Source organism: Salvelinus namaycush, chromosome 17, assembly GCF_016432855.1.
Source record: "Salvelinus namaycush isolate Seneca chromosome 17, SaNama_1.0, whole genome shotgun sequence".
NCBI lineage: Eukaryota > Metazoa > Chordata > Actinopteri > Salmoniformes > Salmonidae > Salvelinus > Salvelinus namaycush.
The window spans coordinates 31,234,682-31,257,883 of NC_052323.1; the positions used below are offsets into that span (position 1 = coordinate 31,234,682).

Sequence of the window (23,202 nt, forward strand, 5' to 3'; positions counted from 1 at the left end):
GAGAAGGCAGAGGACAGAGAGTGATGACATGGGGCCAAGCTTGGAGGAAGAGGGCTGGGGCTCAGCTAACAGAAAGCCGCTAAAATGTCACACAGGTTGAGACACACGTCACCGCAGGCAGACTGGTTTCATTTGTGTGCCTTACTCACCAGATACACAGACGGAGAGACACACGCACACAAGCGTGATTAAACCCAGATGTAAGTGGAAGACAAGACCTATCTTGTGTCTCGTCCATCTGTTCCTAGTTAGAGCTGCGCTCGCTAGGCTTGGGCGGTATACCGTATATGCCTTATACCGGGGTATTTACCGTGTACCGTATATGCCTTATACCGGGGTTTTTCAATATATTTTCATATTTGCAGCTACTTTTTAAGTAAATACCTGCAGTCCACTTGCGCAATAAGTTTTGGGATAAAGCAGATTACGTTCTTCATGTCTCCTGTCACATTATCTTTCATGAAGTTTACCGTAGTTCCCCAGAACAGTTGAGACAGTCACATTATCTTACATGCGGTTTACCGTAGTTCCCCAGAACAGTTGAGACAGTCACATTATCTTACATGCGGTTTACCGTAGTTCCCCAGAACAGTTGAGACAGTCACGTGTTTGTTTGTAAATAGCACAACAGGAGAAAGCGGGAGCAGGTGAGTCCAGCTGGGTATTATTGAAAGGGGTCGTGTTGTATATTGAAAGTCAACTGTGTTTTTTTGCTTCAATAGAGTGATCAGTGACGTGCAACCAAGATATTCGGCAGAAAATAGCTTTATTTTCGTCAGATGACAACAGAAGTACAACGTTATTTGGCTGGCAGCCACACAAGTAAAAACGATGCATGGTCATCATATTTCTAATGTTTATCATAGAAAGAATGCAGCTTAAAGTTATTCTTGCATTTTACCAGAGAAAAGTAGTCTGGCTACACCAAGAAAAGTACCAGAGAACAGCAGCTCCACGTCAGTCAGAGTGCTGTCTGCTGATAGAATGATGGAGAACAGTAGCTCCACATCAGTCAGAGTGCTGTCTGCTGATAGAATGATGGAGAACAGTAGCTCCACGTCAGGTTGCCCTCCAACTGCTGTTTTCAGCTCTCACCATAGGTTTTGGATGTGATTTACATCTGGACTTCACTGGCCACTCCCAGACAGACCAGAGTTTCTTCATGAACCATTCCAGGATGCTTTTTGTGTGTGTTTTGGGCTGTTGTCCTACTGGAAGACATACAACTTTCAAGAGAGAGTTTTTGGACACTAGATTGAACATTGCACTCCAAAACATGTTGATAATCTGCTGATTTAATGATTTCTTGCACACATTTAAGTACTAAAAAGTAGAGGTCGACCGATTAATCGGAATGGCCGATTAAATCGGGGCCGATTTCAAGTTTTCATACCAATCGGAAATCGGTATTTTTGGGCGCCGATTTGCTGATTTTTATATATATATTTTTTTACACCTTTATTTAATCTTTATTTAACTAGGCAAGTCAGTTAAGAACACATTCTTATTTTCAATGACGGCCTAGGAACGTTCTGCCTCCTGCAGAACGACAGATCTTTAACCTTGTCAGCTCGGGGGATCCAATCTTGCAACCTTACAGTTAACTAGTCCAATGCTCTAACACCTGATTACATTGCACTCCACGAGGAGCCTGCCTGTTGGCGAATGCAGTAAGCTAAGGTAAGTTGCTAGCTAGCATTAAACTTATCTTATAAAAAACAATCAATCAATGACTGTCATTGCTCCAATGTGTACTTAACCATAAACATCAATGCCTTTCTTAAAATCAATACACAAGTATATATTTTTAAACCTGCATATTTAGCTAATAGAAATCCAGGTTAGCAGGCAATATTAACCAGGTGAAATTGTGTCATTTCTCTTGCGTGCATTGCATGCAGAGTCAGGGTATATGCAACAGTTTGGGCCGCCTGGCTCTTTGCGAAATAATTTGCCAGAATTTTACGTAATTATGACAACATTGAAGGTTGTGCAATGTAACAGGAATATTTAGACTCATGGATGCCACCCGTTAGATAAAATACGGAACGGAATAAACGTTTTGTTTTCGAGGTGATAGTTTCCGGATTAGTCAAAGGTATATGGTTTAGAGAGAAATAGTCGACACGTTATAATTCCTGTAATAACTTGCGGCTGAATTTGAAAGGGGTTCCTTCGTTATTTTACCGTTCATGTCTTCCATAGAGAATGTCTTGATCTACTTCAAATAAGGTCTGTGTTTCGTGCAGGCTTAAACCGTAAATCTCACTAGGATAAGGTAACGTTTGTCAACATATTTTCATAAATCCACTCTACAAATTTTTTTTTATCTTCACTTATGTTTAGCCAATATTGATCAGAGTTACCTTGTCCTATGGATATCTACACAGTTATAAAATTGGCACAGTGATGTAAGCCTACACGAAACACAGACCTTATTTTAAGTGAATCTAAAAATATCCTATGCAATAAATGAAGGAACCGCTTTTCAGATTTTGCTAGGTGTCATGGGAATTATGACTCGCACTTTGGTTGTCAATTCTTACCATGCCCATTATTAAAATAGGATTTCCTGCATATAGAAATTAAGGTTTTTGTTTTCAACATTCATCACAGGTAACTTAAACTCTATTTTTATTCAAACAGTTGAGAGTATTTGTCTCCTAAGCAGACTCTTCAGTATCATTGTCACTTCAGAGCTGTGTGTGTATTTATGTATTATATTAAGTTAAAATAAGTGTTCATTGTTCATTCAGTATTGTTGCAATTGTCATTATTACAAAAATGTGTGTGTGTGTATGATATATATATATATATATATATATATATATATATATATATATATATATATATATATATATATATATAGTAAAAAAACTTTTTTTTATTTTTTTAATAAATCGGCCGATTAATCGGTATCGGCTTTTTTTTGTCCTCCAATAATCGGTATCGGCATTGAAAAATCATAATCGGTCGACCTCTACTAAAAAGGCAGCAAAGCAAACCCGCAGCATTATCAAACATGTCCCTAAATCTGAGGGTGGTTTTAACCTTCAACCTTCCAGATTTGAAATTGTATCAACTCACCACCCAAGGCTTTTACTTGCAACATATAGTTAAATGCACTAAAGAGGAACAATGGGTACATACTGAAGATGTGCATGCTCATCCCCACAACTTTCCATGTCTGTTTTCAAAGGATAAAGCTAATAACATTAACAACTTCCTAGTTAAGAAACACTATAAACAACATTTTACGAATTGTACAAGAACCTCTATCAGTCCATAAAAACACACCACCATTGGAATAATCCTTGGATATCTTTTCAGAATTCACCGATAAATTGGCCCACATGGAAAACTAAAAAGGCTTAGAAACCGTAAATTACTTGATAAAAGGAAATACAATTATTTCCATGACATAATTCAAAAGCGATTTTAGACTAACTTAAAAAAAAGTTTTATACAACAACATTTCGACCTGAAAGCATTTGGACTTCAGAGCAAAGTTGAGGAAATCTTATCAGAAAAGTAAAAAAAAAAAAAAGTCAGAAAAGTATACTCATATGCCAGGTAAGATATACAAACCCTTGCAGAGAGCCTATCCAACTGACAATCTCTCAGAAAAATAATAATAAACTATTGGAGACTTAAAAATAACTGATATTGGCACAAAATGGAAGAAGTGTTGGAACATAAGTAACGAAATCGCAGTTAACAAAAACGTATGCTTAATCCAGAATAAACGAATGTTTACAATTTCTTATACAAGAGACAATTCACAAACTCTACAGCGCAACAGTAGAGTCACGTCTTAAGTATAAAACTAACAATAACTCAAATATCCATGCGTTCTGGAAGTGCTATGAAGTCCAATAGTTATGGGTAGAGTCAGAAAGCTGGCAGTCAGACGTTTTACAATATAGTTTACTTCCGTCTATCTGCATATTTCAAGACAAGGCATATGGGGTGCAGTGAGATACCCAATGGGTTGGACAATACCCTATGTGTCACGTATATTGAAGAAACTATTACGTAAATACTGGAAGTCAAATGATAATCCAACGTTAAGAGAATGGAAGAATCAAATACTTCATTTAAATATTGAAAAGAAAAAATCTCAAGGATGATCAATGGAAACATTAATCATCCTTGAGATGTTTCTACAACTTGATTAGAGTCCATCTGTGGTAAATTCAATTGATTGGACATGATTTGGAAAGCACACACCTGTCTATATAAGGTCCCACAGTTGACAGTGCATGTCAGAGCAAAAACCAAGCCATGAGGTTGAAGGAATTGTCCGTAGAGCTCCGAGACAGGATTGTGTCGAGGCACAGAGAACACCAATCAGGCCTTATGGTAGAGTGGTCAGATGGAAGCCACTCCTCAGTAAAAGGCATGACAGCCCGCTTGGAGTTTGCCAAAAGGCACGTAAAGTACTCAGACCATGAGAAACAAGATTCTCTGGTCTGATGAAACCAAGAATGAACTCTTTGGCCTGAATGCCAAGCGTCACATCTGGAGGAAACCTGGCACCATCCCTACAGTGAAGCATGGTGGTGGCAGCAGCATCATGCTGTGGGGATGTTTTTCAGCAGCAGGGACTGGGAGACTAGTCAGGATCGAGGGAGAGATCAATCAATGGAATTTATTTATAAAGCCATTTTTACATCAGCCGATGTAAACGGAGCAAAGTACAGAGAGATCCTTGATGAAAACCTGCTCCAGAGTGCTCAGGACCTCAGACTGGGGCAAAGGGTCACCTTCCAACAGGACATCGACCCGAAGCACACCGTCAAGACAACGCAGGAGTGGCTTCGGGACAGGTCTCTGAATGTCCTTGAGTGGCCCAGCCAAAGCCTGGACTTGAACCCGATCGAACATCTCTGGAGAGACCTGAAAATAGCTGTGCAGCAACGCTCCCCATCCAACCTGACAGAGCTTAAGAGGATCTCCAGAGAACAATGGGAGAAACTCCCCAAATACAGGTGTGCCAAACTTGTAGCGTCATACCCAAGAAGACTCGATGCTGTAATTGCTGCCAAAGGTGCTTCAACAAAGTACAGAGTAAAGGGTCTGAAAACTTATGTCAATTAAATAAACTTTTTTTTTTACATTTGCATCAGAACAAATGTTTTGCTTTGTCATTATGGGGTATTGTGTAGAGATTGCTGGGGGGGGGGGGGGGGGGGGGGGGGCTGCAACATAACAAAATGTGGAAAAAGTCAAGGGGTCTGAATACTTTCCGAAAGCACTGTATGTGTGAGTGGTTAAAGTCTACATTATTAAGCCTAATAAAAATTAATAACTTAACATCAATAGAATATTATATGTAGGCCGACTCATTCATCCCACATAGGCTTTATCCACTGGTCTCCGACCACCTACCTCCTAACAAAGAATTCCCCTTCTGAAGAACAATAACAAGCCTCATTCAATCAATCATCAGCATTGTATTGTTGAATGAACCCTACACTTCAACCCCCAACCCCAGTCCCTTTCCTGTAGGTTGGGCTTGCTTTGACTGTAGTCAACACCTCAAACCTCAACCCCTATCCTGTAGGCTGGGCTTGTATTGACAGCAGTCACACCACTCATACAGTGAAGTCAGACCGGGGTGGGTTCAAATAATATTATGAATCATTTCAAATACTTTATCTGTGCTTGATTGAGTTTGCCTGTTGAACTAGAACTAAATGGAAAAGTCTCCTAAATGCAAACTCCGCCCATCTGGCAATCTAGCCAGGCTAGAGCAAACACTCAAGGTAGTTGAACAATTTCATAGTATTTGAACCCATGTCTGTCAGACGGTGCAATCAACCTCTGGTGTTAATTTCTGGCATCATGCAACTGGTGGACCAGGCCAGGAGGATGTGCCCACAAGACCAGATACTTCCGGTCAGCCTCAGACTAGGGCTATGTTCTAAATGGCTCTCTATTCCCTATATAGTGCACTACTTCCTTAATGGGCTCTGGCCAAAAGTAGTGCACTATATAGGGAATAGGGTGTTTGGGACACAGTTGATACTAGGTCTGTATGAATACATTACTACTTGGTGTCAAATCCTTGCTTCCTCCGTCCTCGTTTCCTCAATTATTCTCAAAGCTCATTGGAGGTCAGAGCGCTAATTCCTCTCAAAATTAGCTTTGGGAGGAATCGAGGAGACAAAGACGGAGAAGACTTTGACGGCCAGTAACGTTTTCAGACACAGCCTGAAACTCTGACTAGGGTCTGACTGCAGCTAGCTAGGTAAAGTCACCAAGGAAAGCATTGAGGCCTCAAACTAACAATGACATGGTACTAACTTGGGTTGATAGTACATTTACACTTGGCCTAAAACAAGCTTGGGGCTTTATGAGAAGTGGAATAGGCCTAGCAACTAACAATACAGTTAAGTAGGTTATCCATCAGCCGTTGCCACAAAGAGCCAATACAGATACACAGCATAAAACACCAAACAAGCAAGCAATGCAGATGTACATAAGAAATAAGAAAAACTTCCTAGAAAAGGCAGGAACCTAGGAAGAAACCTAGAGAGGACCCAGGCGCCGAGGGGTGGCCAGTCCTGTTCTGACTGTGCCGGTGGAGATTATAAGAGTACATCGTTCATAGATGACCAGAAGGGTCAAATACACCGAACAAAAATATAAAACGCAACATGAAACAATTTCTAGGATTTTACAGCGTTACAGTTCATATAAAAGGAAATCAGTCAATTGAAATAAATTCATTCGGTCCTAATCTATGGATTTCACATGACTGGTAATACAGATATGATTCTGTTGGTCACAGACACCTACAGTGTATTACTTATTATTATTTCTCCTAATGTTTTTTCTTTCTAATAATACATTGTTATTGATTATCGCATTGTTGGGTTTTGAGTTTGCAAGAAAGCCATTTCACTTTACTTGTGACATTAAAACTTGAAACCGTAAAAAAAAAAGAAAAAAAAGTAGGGGAGTGGATGATAAAACCAGTCAGTATCTGGTGTGACCACCATTTGCCACATGCATCTCTTTCGCATAGAGTTGATCCGGCTGTTGATTGTGGCCTGTGGAATGTTGTCCCACTCCTCTTTAATGGCTGTGCAAAAGTGCTGGATATTGGCGGGAACTGGAACATGCTGTTGTACAAGTCGATCCAGAGCAACCCAAACATGCTCAACGGGTGACATGTCTGGGAAAATTCCAGCTTCCAGGAATTGTGTACAGATCCTTGAGACATGGGGCCGTGTATTATCATGAGGTGATGGGGGCAGATGAATGGCACGACAATGGGCCTCAGGATCTCGTCACGGTATCTCTGTGCATTGAAATTGCGATAGATAGAATGCAATTGTGTTCGTTGTCCGTAGCTTGTACCTGCCCATACCATAACTCCAACGCCACCATGGAACACTCTGTTCACAATGTTGACATCAGCAAACCGCTCGCCCACACGACACTCACTGTCTGCCATCTGCCCGGTACAGTTGAAACCGGGATTCATCCGAAGACCGCACTTCTCCAGCGTGCCAATGGCCATTGAAAGTGAGCATTTGCCCACTGAAGTCGGTTACGACGCCAAACTGCAGTCATGTCAAAACCCTGGTGAGGACGATGAGTACAGAGATGAGCTTCCCTGAGACTGTTTGTACAGAAATTCTTCTGTTGTGAAAACCCAGTTTTATCAGCTGTCCGGGTGGCTGGTCTCAGACAATTCCGCAAGCGAAGCTGGATGTGGAGGTCCTGGGCTGGAGTGGTTACACATGGTCTGCGGTTGTGAGGCCGGTTGAACATACTGTCAAATTCTCTAAAATGACATTGGAGGCGGCATATGGTAGAGAAATTAACATTCAATTCTCTGGCAACGTCTCTGGTGGACATTCCTGCAGTCAGCATACCAATTGCACGCTCCCTCAAAACTTGAGACATCTGTGGCATTGTGTCCTGTGACAAAACTGAACATTTTAGAGTAGCCTTTTATTGTCCAACACAAGGTGCACCTGTGTAACGATCATACTTTTTTCAATTCATGAAAATAAATAGCTAGCCAACTACTTAACCCTGTTGCCCAAAGCTAACATTATAAGCAGCCAGCTAGCTTCATCTGTCTAGTGACGCTCGACTGGACCGGGTTATATGTTGTGAAGCTAGCCACAATAAGGATTAGGCATAATAGCGGAATTTGCGGTTTGCCTTCAAAATAAAAGTACCTCTTTGAAAGTGATGCAGAAGGTTACAATTGGTGGAATCATGCCATATTTAGACTAGATAATGTTGAAACATGGTTGGAATGTAAATTAATGAAATGGGTTAACAGTCTACTCGGTGACACCCACAGAACACAACTGAAGAGTTTACGCAAATGTTAGAGTTGTAGCTCTTATTGCGGGACTATGACTGTGTGAAATCACCTCCCCAGTCAGCCTATTGTGTGTATTGACATACATATTGCACTGTACAGCTTTACCTAAGGATTGGGGATCAATGAAATGGAGTATCAGTCTAAATACACAAGATATTTTTTCCCAACGTCCTCCTCAGAGTTATCAAACTCCAAAACATCCACGCAGTATTGTTTTTCCTCTGAAATAGTGTTCAATACACAAAGGTTGACAATAAATGTGGCTCAATTCCGTTGTTTCAGAGTCCCGCAATAAGAGCTACGATGCTAATGTTCTCTGGGTGTCACGGAGTAGACTGATACCCCGTGTCATTGATCCACAATCCATAAGTAAGGCTGTACAGTGAAATAAGCCCCCAAAGCAATTCTAAAGTATAATACATCCAGTGTGATTTCAGATGTCAAATTAACTAATTGTTTTTTGGATATTTTATATAACATTCCAACCTCATTTAGCATGATCTATTCAATTATGGCATAATTCTACTATTTGTATTCATTCACACTGTCAATGGCATACTTTTATTTTGAAGTCCACTATTGTGGCTAGCTTCACATAGATGGGTCCGACCACCATTAACCAAATAAGAACGGTCTTATAAATGAAGGTTATTTTAGATGACACCTAGCTATATATTGAGCTAGCCAACTATAGCTACTGAAACAGATGTTGTTTTTCCATGTTTTTGGGGAAGAACATTGTTTGCATCCATGAGCTAGCTAGCTTTTTAAAAATGTTATGACCAACACTGTAGGTGCGCTAGACAACTTTACCAGCATCATAGCATACGTATCGATGAATCATTGTGACAGTGCAATCAATGTGTAATAACTACGTACATTTTTTTATGAACGTGTTAAATTATTGTGTGACGTGCAGTCATATTCAGGTCCCGGTTGGTCAATAAGCTTATTCGACACGTCAAATAGTGTTATATGACGTGTATCTTTTTTGACACGCAAAGACCCAAACAGCTTCCCATAGCAAAGACCCAAACAGCTTCCCATAGCAAAGACCCAAACGGCTTCCCATAGCAAAGACCCAAACGGCTTCCCATAGCAAAGACCCAAACGGCGTTCAATAGTATAAGAAATCCTGGTTGAGAATGAAACGACTGAACAACGAAACAGCACAGCAAGTAAGTGAAAGAAATAGGTTTTGATGATGTTTTACTGGTAATGGGGACATACATAAATGCCAACGTAAATGACAACAAAATAACGTGTGTCTGTAACCTTTATTTAACTAAGCAAGTCATTTAAGAACAAATACTTATTTATAACGATGGCCTACCCAGGACGACGCTGGGCCAATTGTGCGCCGCCCTATGGGACTCCCAGTCACGGCCGGATATGATACAGCCTGGATTCGAACCAGGGACTGTAGTGACGCCTCTTGCACTGAGATGCAGTGCCTTTAGACCGCTGCGCCCATGTGTGTGTGTTAACTGTTTAACTCTACTAGAATGCTTAAAAGGCCGCTGAAATGTTAAATATCAGTTATCGGTATAGGGTTTTTTTTTGGCAAGAAAAATATCGGATATCAGTGCATCACTAATAACAACTAGTCTACACTAGTATTACTGTAGACATTACTGTAAACAACAACTAGTCTACACTAGTATTACTGTAGACATTGCTGCATACACAAACTAGTCTATACTAGTATTACTGTAGACATTACTGCATATAATAACTAGTCTACACTAGTATTACTGTAGACATTACTGTAAACAACAACTAGTCCACACTAGTATTACTGTAGACATTACTGTAAACAACAACTAGTCTACACTAGTATTACTGTAGACATTACTGTAAACAACAACTAGTCTACACTAGTATTACTGTAGACCTAACAGTAAATAACAACTAGTCTATACTAGTATTACTGTAGACATTACTGCATATAATAACTAGTCTACACTAGTATTACTGTAGACATTACTGCATATAATAACTAGTCTACACTGGTATTACTGTAGACATTACTGCATATAATAACTAGTCTACACTGGTATTACTGTAGACATTACTGCATATAATAACTAGTATTACTGTAGACATTACTGCATATAATAACTAGTCTACACTAGTATTACTGTAGACATTACTGCATATAATAACTAGTCTACACTGGTATTACTGTAGACATTACTGCATATAATAACTAGTCTACACTAGTATTACTGCAGACATTACTGCATATAATAACTAGTCTACACTGGTATTACTGTAGACATTACTGTAAACAACAACTAGTCTACACTAGTATTACTGTAGACATTACTGTAAACAACAACTAGTCTACACTAGTATTACTGTAGACCTAACAGTAAATAACAACTAGTCTATACTAGTATTACTGTAGACATTACTGCATATAATAACTAGTCTACACTAGTATTACTGTAGACATTACTGCATATAATAACTAGTCTACACTAGTATTACTGTAGACCTAACAGTAAATAACAACTAGTCTATACTAGTATTACTGTAGACCTAACAGTAAATAACAACTAGTCTATACTAGTATTACTGTAGACCTAACAGTAAATAACAACTAGTCTATACTAGTATTACTGTAGACCTAACAGTAAATAACAACTAGTCTATACTAGTATTACTGTAGACCTAACAGTAAATAACAACTAGTCTATACTAGTATTACTGTAGACCTAACAGTAAATAACAACTAGTCTATACTAGTATTACTGTAGACCTAACAGTAAATAACAACTAGTCTACACTAGTATTACTGTAGACATTACTGCATATAATAACTAGTCTATACTAGTATTACTGTAGACCTAACAGTAAATAACAACTAGTCTACACTGGTATTACTGTAGACCTAACAGTAAATAACAACTAGTCTATACTAGTATTACTGTAGACATTACTGCATATAATAACTAGTCTACACTAGTATTACTGTAGACATTACTGCATATAATAACTAGTCTATACTAGTATTACTGTAGACATTACTGCATATAATAACTAGTCTATACTAGCATTACTGTAGACCTAACAGTAAATAACTAGTCTATACTAGCATTACTGTAGACCTAACAGTAAATAACAACTAGTCTATACTAGCATTACTGTAGACCTAACAGTAAATAACAACTAGTCTATACTAGTATTACTGTAGACCTAACAGTAAATAACAACTAGTCTATACTAGTATTACTGTAGACCTAACAGTAAATAACAACTAGTCTATACTAGTATTACTGTAGACCTAACAGTAAATAACAACTAGTCTATACTAGTATTACTGTAGACCTAACAGTAAATAACAACTAGTCTATACTAGTATTACTGTAGACCTAACAGTAAATAACAACTAGTCTATACTAGTATTACTGTAGACCTAACAGTAAATAACAACTAGTCTATACTAGTATTACTGTAGACCTAACAGTAAATAACAACTAGTCTATACTAGTATTACTGTAGACCTAACAGTAAATAACAACTAGTCTATACTAGTATTACTGTAGACCTAACAGTAAATAACAACTAGTCTATACTAGTATTACTGTAGACCTAACAGTAAATAACAACTAGTCTATACTAGTATTACTGTAGACCTAACAGTAAATAACAACTAGTCTATACTAGTATTACTGTAGACCTAACAGTAAATAACAACTAGTCTATACTAGTATTACTGTAGACCTAACAGTAAATAACAACTAGTCTATACTAGTATTACTGTAGACCTAACAGTAAATAACAACTAGTCTATACTAGTATTACTGTAGACCTAACAGTAAATAACAACTAGTCTATACTAGTATTACTGTAGACCTAACAGTAAATAACAACTAGTCTATACTAGTATTACTGTAGACCTAACAGTAAATAACAACTAGTCTACACTAGTATTACTGTAGACATTACTGCATATAATAACTAGTCTATACTAGTATTACTGTAGACATTACTGCATATAATAACTAGTCTATACTAGCATTACTGTAGACCTAACAGTAAATAACAACTAGTCTACACTGGTATTATTGTAGACCTAACAGTAAATAACAACTATTCTACACTAGTATTACTGTAGACCTAACAGTAAATAACAACTACTCTATACTAGTATTACTGTAGACATTACTGCATATAATAACTAGTCTATACTAGCATTACTGTAGACCTAACAGTAAATAACAACTAGTCTATACTAGTATTACTGTAGACCTAACAGTAAATAACAACTAGTCTATACTAGTATTACTGTAGACCTAACAGTAAATAACAACTAGTCTACACTGGTATTATTGTAGACCTAACAGTAAATAACAACTATTCTACACTAGTATTACTGTAGACCTAACAGTAAATAACAACTACTCTATACTAGTATTACTGTAGACCTAACAGTAAATAACAACTAGTCTATACTAGTATTACTGTAGACCTAACAGTAAATAACAACTAGTCTATACTAGTATTACTGTATCTGTAATTAAGAAAACAGAGAAGTAGGCAGACAAAGCAACTGTGTAGTAAAACAGGCCCCTAGATGTGAATGTAACAATGACATGTCTCTGTGAGGTTAAAGTGGAATTCCCCTAGCTGGTCCTAGGCCTATATAGACACTGATTGTGTCCTCTAGTCCTCGGAGCCCTTTATGACAGTGGTCTACTGTACCGTAACTATATACGTGTTCCAAATGGTAGCCGGTTCCCTATATAGTGCACTACTTCACTTTTGACCAGAGCCCTATCGACTGTGGAATAGTGTGCCCTTTGAGATCACAGACTGTGAAATGTGGCAATTATTTAGAAAACATTTCTAATGCCTGTGGTAAGACAACATTATGGTATCACAGAAAACACATGACCCATTTTCTACTATCTATCGCGATAGCGCTGCTGAAAAGATAAGATAACATTTATTGGGCCGGTGACTGAAAGCGTCTACAATATTCATCTGTGATATTTCATTCCCCTGCACAAGTGTTTTAAGGCATGTTGATACAAGCAAAATAAAAATGTGAAAAAGGATAATCTTTAACCGTCTCCAGTTCAGTAACTGACTGGACATAGTTGCCTTGACATGTTCAAAAACCAAGGAGGAGCTCTAAGAATATTCTTAGAATCCCGCTGTCAGTAATATGTTCCAGAAGTCTCCCCTGCCCTGCCCACCAGACGTCTCCCCTGCCCTGCCCACCAGACGTCTCCCCTGCCCTGCCCACCAGACGTCTCCCCTGCCCTGCCCACCAGACGTCTCCCCTGCCCTGGCTGCCCTGTACACTAGACATCTCCCCTGCCCTGGCTGCCCTGTACACTAGACATCTCCCCTGCCCTGGCTGCCCTGTACACTAGACATCTCCCCTGCCCTGCCCACCCTGTACACTAGACATCTCCCCTGCCCTGCCCACCAGACATCTCCCCTGCCCTGGCTGCCCTGTACACTAGACATCTCCCCTGCCTGCCCTGTACACTAGACATCTCCCCTGCCCTGGCTGCCCTGTACACTAGAAGTCTCCTCTGCCTGCCCTGTACACTAGAAGTCTCCCCTGCCCTGTACACTAGAAGTCTCCCCTGCCCTGTACACTAGACATCTCCCCTGCCCTGTACACTAGACATCTCCCCTGCCCTGTACACTAGTTCAACTCCACAGTTTAACATAACACTGTGACACCACCCTAGGGTTGCACATTTTGGTGAATATTCAGAGGTGGAAAGTTTCCGTGGGAATTAACAGGAATATATGGGGAATTAACAGAAATATATGCAAATGAATACCATTTAAATGTAGATGTTTTTTGCATTGGATATATTTACTATATCATATGGAGAGAGAAACATAAACCTCTTACCTTATCATAAGTTGACATAATTACAAACGATTAAATCCATCCAAAATCAATTTCAAAAACGATTTAGTTGAATTGAACTTTAATGAAATGATTGGCATGGGATGATTTCACTGAACAAAAAAAAAAGGGAATATTGAATGATCCCCACAGATCCATCGCATCTCCCAAAAGCGTCTTCAACATACATCTGTAAAATGATAGTCTAGAAACTAAAGCTTTGGTTGTCTTCCTCTCACTCTTCCATGTCTTCTCCCTGGAGCTCCTCAATGTCCACCTCTTGAGGCCTCATCTTCACTGTCACTTTCCAACTTTGTTGAGGATGGCTCGTTGTCAGGCTCAAAAAGCCTCAAATTTGCCCGGATGGCCACCAATTTTTCAACCCTTGTATTGGTCAGCCTGTTGCGTGCTTTCATGTGTGTGTTCCCAAACAAGGACCAGTTGCGCTATGAGGCGGCTGTTGGTGGGATTTGGAGGATGATGGAGGCAACAGGGGAAAAATCCACAAAGTCCCTTCTACCAGGTGGCTGATGAGATATGTTGGCACGACTGCCATATTGCATCTTCATCCCAAAGCCCTTGCTTGGAAGTGTACTTCGCCAGACTGCCAAGAACCTTGCCCTCTTCCAGGCCAAGGTGGCGAGACACGGTAGTGATGACACCATACGCCTTGTTGATCTCTGCACCAGACAAGATGTTCTTGCCAGCCTACTTGGTGTTCAACATTTACGCTGCGGCGTGTATGGGCTTCAGACATACGTCTTCACACTTTTTGATGTATTTCAGAACTGCAGTTTCCTCTGCTTGGAGCAACAGTGAAGTGGGCAGGGCAGTACAGATTTCTTCTCTTACATCTGCAAGCAGAGTCTGAACATCAGACAGGATGGCATTGTCTCCCTCAATCCGTGCAATGGCACATGCTATAGGTTTCAGGAGTTTCAGGCTGCTTACCACTCTCTCCCAAAATACATCATCCAAGAGGATCCTCTTGATGGGGCTATCGGCAGACTGTGATATGGCCATTTCTTGGAGAGACTCCTTCCCCTCCAGGAGACTGTCAAACATGATGACAACATCACCCCAACGGGTGTTGCTGGGCAGCTTCAATGTGGTGCTCTTATTCTTCTCACTTTGCTTGGTGAGGAAGATTGCTGCTATAACTTGATGACCCTTCACATACCTAACCATTTCCTTGGCTCTCTTGTAGAGTGTATCCATTGTTTTCAGTGCCATGATGTCCTTGAGGAGCAGATTCAGTGGGTGTGATGTGAGGGTAGGACTCCTCCACTTTAGACCAAGCAGCCTTCATGTTCGCAGCATTGTCTTTCACCAGTGCAAATACCTTCTGTGGTCCAAGGTCATTGATGATTGCCTTCAGCTCATCTGCAATGTAGAGACCGGTGTGTCTGTTGTCCCTTGTGTCTGTGCTCTTGTAGAATACAGGTTATGGGGTGGAAATGATGTCATTAATTATTCCTTGTCCACGAACATTCGACCACCCATCAGAGATGATTGCAATACAGTCTGCTTTCTCTGTGATTTGCTTGACCTTCACTTGAACTCTGCATCCAGCAAATTAGTAGATAAAGCATGTCTGGTTGGAGGGGTGTATGCTGGGTGAAGAACATTCAGAAATCTCTTTCAATAAAAATTTCCTGTGAGCATCAGAGGTGAACCAGTTGCATACACAGCTCGAGCAAGACATTCATGAGCATTTCTCTGACTACGTTCCTCCATGGAGTCAAACAAACTTCTGATTCCAGGAGGACTATGAGCTGTTGCTATCGATAAGGTGTCTGATTCATAACTTTCACGTCGAATAGAAGTAGAGGGACTTCTGTCAGAGGTTGCTTGTTGTGAGCGCTGAGGGAACTTTATGCACTTGGCCAGATGATTCTGCATCTTTGTGGCATTCTTCACATATGATTTGGCACAGCATTTGCAAATGTACACAGTTTTTCCTTCTACATTAGCTGCAGTGAAATGTCTCCACACATCAGATAGTGCCCGTGGCATTTTCCTGTAAAGATTAGGGGAAAAAATGTTTAAAAAATACAATTCCATGTACAGATAAATAGTTAAGCAGTTAGATTAAACAACTCCTTTGTAAGATAAATGTTTTAAAATGAAACATGTATGGAAACAGGTGAATTAACACTCAGTTAGCAGGCTCAAGCAAGCTAAAACCCACATTGTAACTAAATAGCAGAAATTGTTAACAAGTTAGAAATTATTTAAACACTTTGCAGTAGGCTACTATTTACTAGTGAACAAAAAATAAATGTAATAAAATATATTCACCCCTCCAAGTATTGTATTCAAAACTTACCAGAAAGCATGTAGACCTTGGCTCAGACAGTGTAGTAGTGTGGACTCAATAGCATCTCATTAGTGTGCAAGATCTTGAGAATCAGCTGTACATGTGACGGAAGAGTGCACTGTGCATGTGATGGAAGAATGCACAGTGCATGAAGAGTGTTGCAATTACATTGAATTGGGGATAGTTTAACCAAAATATAGAATTGCCTTGTGTGTATCCCACAAAAAAGGTTCAGTTATAAGCTAACGTTTTTGATGAATTTAAGCAAAATTCCCCAAATTCCAGGGCTTAACTTCCCATGGAAAATTTCTGGGAAAATTTCTGGGAATTTACCGGACAGTTTCCAACCCTTTGCAACTCTAGACCAGCCTCACTCTCGCAACGCAGCAGGCTGGCCAGACCACCACCACCAGACCAATGACAGGACTGCTTTCTATTAGCAACATTCCTTCAGTTCTTCTTCTTACCTGGCAAAGCTGCTGGAGAAAGAGGAGGTAGGGCTGGAGAGACCTTGCATTCCAGAAGCTCCGTCCCCATAGCTACTGTTGTTCCAGGCCTCTCCTACGGTCACCAGCGGAGGATACAGGCTGAACACAGAGGGCTTCTGGTCCTTCTGCGGAGAAGCTCCACTGGTAGTGGAAGCCAAGGGGGTGTTGATGCTGCTGTTGACTCCAAAGTGGTAGCTCTGTCCTCCAGAGGTGCTCACCCCACAGATGGAGATGGGGCTGGCGCTGGACAGCTCTGAGGGGGAGGAGGAAGTGGAGCCGCCGGTACTACCACTCATCCGGCAGGAGTAGCTACGAATGGCCGAGGTCTTCTCCTGTTTGATCACACCTGGAGTACACAGCTGGATGAAACCAGCTTCCTTCTCGAGCTTCACCACGGGGAAGGTGTTTGGGGTCGGGGAGTTGCCTGTCATAGGGGTGCTGGAGTTGGATTCATCCTGACATGTTAGTAGATTGCTACCATACAATGTGGTGGTGTTGGAACCGCTAAAACCACCACTATTGGTCATAGTAGCAGCTGGCTTGGAGGTGGAGTTGGAGACCCCACGATCCTGGCTCTCATCCCCCAGGAGAGAGTCATCAGCCAGGGAGGAAAGGAAGGCGTCGTCCCCTACGTAAAAGTCTGATGGGGAGCCTGTCAGCTCAAAGTCCTGGAGGAGATCCAGAGTGTTGTCGTTGAACAGTTTCTGGTCTTTTCCAATGTACCCTTCCTGGTCCATATCCATAGGGTCCTGGTCCCGGGAGAAGTCTGTCTCCGACCTCATGGACATGGGGAACAGGTTAGGGTCCGAGCCCCCGATCAGAGAGTCCATGCTGGGTGAGGAGCGGTGGAAGTCAGCGATGCTGTCTTCCAGGCGGGAGTAGGTATCCCCAAGGGTGAAGAGTCCAAGGCCCAGGGACGTGTTAGTGTGTTGGGGCAGGAGCTTAGATAAGAAGAAATACTTCATTAATAACAGATGGGAAATTGGTTTGTCAAATCATTACAAAGGAAAAAAAAAACATTTAAATTCAGTCAATTCAGCAAGTAACCTGACATTCCAGTAATTCTCTATGAGAAAAAATTCCTGCATTACTGAACTGAAATGGAATTGACCCAAACAACGTATTTGTCACATGCTTTGTAGACAACAGTGAAATGCTGACTTACGGGTCCTTTTCCAACAATGCAGAATTAAAGATAAGATAATTTTTTTTAAATGGAAATAGTGACAAGAAAAAAAATACATTGTGAATAATGAATAAAAATAATGAGTAAAAATAACACAGCTATATACAGGGAGTACCAGGTAATAACACGGCTATATACAGGGAGTACCAGGTAATAACATGGCTATATACAGGGAGTACCAGGTAATAACATGGCTATATACAGGGAGTACCAGGTAATAACATGGCTATATACAGGGAGTACCAGGTAATAACATGGCCATATACAGGGAGAACCAGGTAATAACATGGCTATATACAGGGAGTACCAAGTAATAACATGGCTATATACAGGGAGTACCAGGTAATATCATGGCTATATACAGGGAGTACCAGGTAATATCATGGCTATATACAGGTAGTACCTGTACCGAGTCGAAGTAATTGAGGTAGCTTTGCATTGTATATGTACTGTTAAATGACTAGGATAGATAATACACAGTAGCGGCAGTGTATGTGGTGAGTGCAAAAGTGTATGGGACATCAGTATGCATGTTACGTGTGTGTGGGAAAATGTACTGTGTGTGTGTGTGTGTGTGTGTGTGTATGTGTGCGAGTTGCATCCAGTGTGTGGTGGTAGCGTCTAGTGTGGGTAGAGTCCACCATGTGGGTAGAGTCCACCATGTGGGCAGTGTGGGTAGACTCCACCATGTGGGTAGTGTGGGTAGAGTCCACCATGTGGGTAGTGTGGGTAGAGTCCACTGTGTGTGTGTGTGTGGGTAGAGTCCACCGTGTGTGTGTGTGTGTGGGTAGAGTCACTGTGTGTGTGTGTGGGTAGAGTCACTGTGTGTGTGTGAGTGTGTGTGTAGAGTCCAGTGTGTGTGTGTGTAGAGTCCAGTGTGTGTGTGTGTGTATAGAGTCCAGTGTGTGTGTGTGTGTGTGTGTGTGTGTGTGTGTGTGTGTGTGTGTGTGTAGAGTCCAGTGTGTGTGTGTGTAGAGTCACTGTGTGTGTGTAGAGTCACTGTGTGTGGGTAGAGTCACTGTGTGTGTGTGTGTGTGTGTGTGTGTGTGTGTATAGAGTCGTGTGTGTGTGTGGGTAGAGTCACTGTGAGTGTGTGGGTAGTCACTGTGAGTGTGTGTGTGGGTAGAGTCCAGTGTGTGTGGGTAGAGTCCAGTGTGTGTGGGTAGAGTCCAGTGTGTGTGGGTAGAGTCCAGTGTGTGTGGGTAGAGTCCAGTGTGTGTGGGTAGAGTCCAGTGTGTGTGGGTAGAGTCCAGTGTGTGTGGGTAGAGTCACTATGTGTGTGGGTAGAGTCACTATGTGTGTGGGTAGAGTCACTATGTGTGTGGGTAGAGTCACTGTGTGTGTGTGTGTGTGGGTAGAGTCCAGTGTGTGTGGGTAGCGTCCAGCGCGTGTGGTTAGAGTGGGTAGCGCCCAGCGCGTGTGGTTAGAGTGGGTAGCGCCCAGCGCGTGTGGTTAGAGTGGGTAGCGCCCAGCGCGTGTGGTTAGAGTGGGTAGCGCCCAGCGCGTGTGGTTAGAGTGGGTAGCGTCCAGCGTGTGGGCGTAGAGTCCGGTGGGTGTGGGGGTAGAGTCCGGTGGGTGTGGGGGTAGAGTCCGGTGGGTGTGGGGGTAGAGTCCGGTGGGTGTGGGGGTAGAGTCCGGTGGGTGTGGGCGTGTGGGAAAATGTACTGTGTGTGTGTGTGTGTGTGTGTGTGTGTGTATGTGTGCGAGTTGCATCCAGTGTGTGGTGGTAGCGTCTAGTGTGGGTAGAGTCCACCATGTGGGTAGAGTCCACCATGTGGGCAGTGTGGGTAGACTCCACCATGTGGGTAGTGTGGGTAGAGTCCACCATGTGGGTAGTGTGGGTAGAGTCCACTGTGTGTGTGTGTGTGGGTAGAGTCCACCGTGTGTGTGTGTGTGTGGGTAGAGTCACTGTGTGTGTGTGTGGGTAGAGTCACTGTGTGTGTGTGAGTGTGTGTGTAGAGTCCAGTGTGTGTGTGTGTAGAGTCCAGTGTGTGTGTGTGTGTATAGAGTCCAGTGTGTGTGTGTGTGTGTGTGTGTGTGTGTGTGTGTGTGTAGAGTCCAGTGTGTGTGTGTGTAGAGTCACTGTGTGTGTGTAGAGTCACTGTGTGTGGGTAGAGTCACTGTGTGTGTGTGTGTGTGTGTGTGTGTGTGTGTGTATAGAGTCGTGTGTGTGTGTGGGTAGAGTCACTGTGAGTGTGTGGGTAGAGTCACTGTGAGTGTGTGGGTAGTCACTGTGAGTGTGTGTGTGGGTAGAGTCCAGTGTGTGTGGGTAGAGTCCAGTGTGTGTGGGTAGAGTCCAGTGTGTGTGGGTAGAGTCCAGTGTGTGTGGGTAGAGTCCAGTGTGTGTGGGTAGAGTCCAGTGTGTGTGGGTAGAGTCACTATGTGTGTGGGTAGAGTCACTATGTGTGTGGGTAGAGTCACTATGTGTGTGGGTAGAGTCACTATGTGTGTGGGTAGAGTCACTGTGTGTGTGTGTGTGTGGGTAGAGTCCAGTGTGTGTGGGTAGCGTCCAGCGCGTGTGGTTAGAGTGGGTAGCGCCCAGCGCGTGTGGTTAGAGTGGGTAGCGCCCAGCGCGTGTGGTTAGAGTGGGTAGCGCCCAGCGCGTGTGGTTAGAGTGGGTAGCGTCCAGCGTGTGGGCGTAGAGTCCGGTGGGTGTGGGGGTAGAGTCCGGTGGGTGTGGGGGTAGAGTCCGGTGGGTGTGGGGGTAGAGTCCGGTGGGTGTGGGGGTAGAGTCCGGTGGGTGTGGGGGTAGAGTCACTGTGTGTGTGTGTGTGTGTGTGTGTGTGTGTGTGTGTGTGTGTGTGTGTGTAGAGTCCAGTGTGTGTGTGTGTAGAGTCCAGTGTGTGTGTGTGTGTGTGTGTGTATAGAGTCCAGTGTGTGTGTGTGTGTGTGTGTGTAGAGTCCAGTGTGTGTAGAGTCACTGTGTGTGGGTAAAGTCACTGTGTGGGTAGAGTCACTGTGTGTGGGTAGAGTCACTGTGTGGGTAGAGTCACTGTGTGTGTGTGTGTGTGTGTGTGTGTGTGTGTGTGTGTGTGTGTGTGTGTGTAGAGTCCAGTGTGTGTGTGGGTAGAGTCACTGTGTGTGTAGTGTGGGTAGAGTCCAGTGTGTGTGGGTAGAGTCCAGTGTGTGTGGGTAGAGTCACTGTGTGTGTGTGTGTGTGGGTAGAGTCCAGTGTGTGTGGGTAGAGTGGGTAGCGCCCAGCGCGTGTGGTTAGAGTGGGTAGCGCCCAGCGCGTGTGGTTAGAGTGGGTAGCGTCCAGCGTGTGTGGGCGTAGAGTCCGGTGGGTGTGGGCGTAGAGTCCGGTGGGTGTGGGCGTAGAGTCCGGTGGGTGTGGGCGTAGAGTCCGGTGGGTGTGGGCGTAGAGTCCGGTGGGTGTGGGGGTAGAGTCCGGTGGGTGTGGGCGTAGAGTCCGGTGGGTGTGGGGGTAGAGTCCGGTGGGGGTGGGGGGAGAGTCCGGTGGGTGTGGGGGGAGAGTCCGGTGGGTGTGGGGGTAGAGTCCAGCGTTTTGGGGTAGAGTGGATAGCGTCCAGCGTGTGGGTAGCATCCAGTGGATGTGGTTGTGGGTAGCATCCAGTGGGTGTGGGGGTAGAGTCCGGTGGGTGTGGGGGTAGAGTCCGGTGGGGGTAGAGTCCGGTGGGGGTAGAGTCCGGTGGGGGTAGAGTCCGGTGGGTGTGGGGGTAGAGTCCGGTGGGGGTAGAGTCCGGTGGGGGTAGAGTCCGGTGGGGGTAGAGTCCGGTGGGTGTGGGGGTAGAGTCCGGTGGGTGTGGGGGTAGAGTCCGGTGGGTGTGGGGGTAGAGTCCGGTGGGGGTAGAGTCCAGTGGGGGTAGAGTCCGGTGAGTGTGGGGGTAGAGTCCGGTGGGTGTGGGGGTAGAGTCCGGTGGGTGTGGGGGTAGAGTCCGGTGGGGGTAGAGTCCAGTGTGTGTGGGTAGAGTCACTATGTGTGTGGGTAGAGTCACTATGTGTGTGGGTAGAGTCACTATGTGTGTGGGTAGAGTCACTGTGTGTGTGTGTGTGTGGGTAGAGTCCAGTGTGTGTGGGTAGCGTCCAGCGCGTGTGGTTAGAGTGGGTAGCGCCCAGCGCGTGTGGTTAGAGTGGGTAGCGCCCAGCGCGTGTGGTTAGAGTGGGTAGCGCCCAGCGCGTGTGGTTAGAGTGGGTAGCGTCCAGCGTGTGGGCGTAGAGTCCGGTGGGTGTGGGGGTAGAGTCCGGTGGGTGTGGGGGTAGAGTCCGGTGGGTGTGGGGGTAGAGTCCGGTGGGTGTGGGGGTAGAGTCCGGTGGGTGTGGGCGTAGAGTCCGGTGGGTGTGGGGGTAGAGTCACTGTGTGTGTGTGTGTGTGTGTGTGTGTGTGTGTGTGTGTGTGTGTGTGTGTGTGTGTGTGTGTGTGTGTGTGTGTGTAGAGTCCAGTGTGTGTGTGTAGAGTCCAGTGTGTGTGTGTGTGTGTGTGTGTATAGAGTCCAGTGTGTGTGTGTGTGTGTGTGTGTAGAGTCCAGTGTGTGTAGAGTCACTGTGTGTGGGTAAAGTCACTGTGTGGGTAGAGTCACTGTGTGTGGGTAGAGTCACTGTGTGGGTAGAGTCACTGTGTGTGTGTGTGTGTGTGTGTGTGTGTGTGTGTGTGTGTGTGTGTAGAGTCCAGTGTGTGTGTGGGTAGAGTCACTGTGTGTGTAGTGTGGGTAGAGTCCAGTGTGTGTGGGTAGAGTCCAGTGTGTGTGGGTAGAGTCACTGTGTGTGTGTGTGTGTGGGTAGAGTCCAGTGTGTGTGGGTAGAGTGGGTAGCGCCCAGCGCGTGTGGTTAGAGTGGGTAGCGCCCAGCGCGTGTGGTTAGAGTGGGTAGCGTCCAGCGTGTGTGGGCGTAGAGTCCGGTGGGTGTGGGCGTAGAGTCCGGTGGGTGTGGGCGTAGAGTCCGGTGGGTGTGGGGGTAGAGTCCGGTGGGTGTGGGCGTAGAGTCCGGTGGGTGTGGGCGTAGAGTCCGGTGGGTGTG

The 23,202-nt window shown here is 43.6% G+C and overlaps 1 protein-coding gene across 2 annotated transcripts in view; it reads right to left on the reverse strand.

The window, feature by feature from the left end:
* The window catches only part of LOC120062532 (glucocorticoid receptor-like), a 73,243-nt gene that overhangs the window by 47,288 nt on the left and 2,753 nt on the right, over positions 1-23,202 (reverse strand). For both annotated transcript variants that reach the window (XM_039012577.1, XM_039012578.1), the window contains exon 3: positions 17,022-17,983. In XM_039012577.1, coding sequence (XP_038868505.1) covers positions 17,022-17,983 — 962 coding nt within the window. The remainder of the gene's footprint in view (positions 1-17,021; positions 17,984-23,202) is intronic.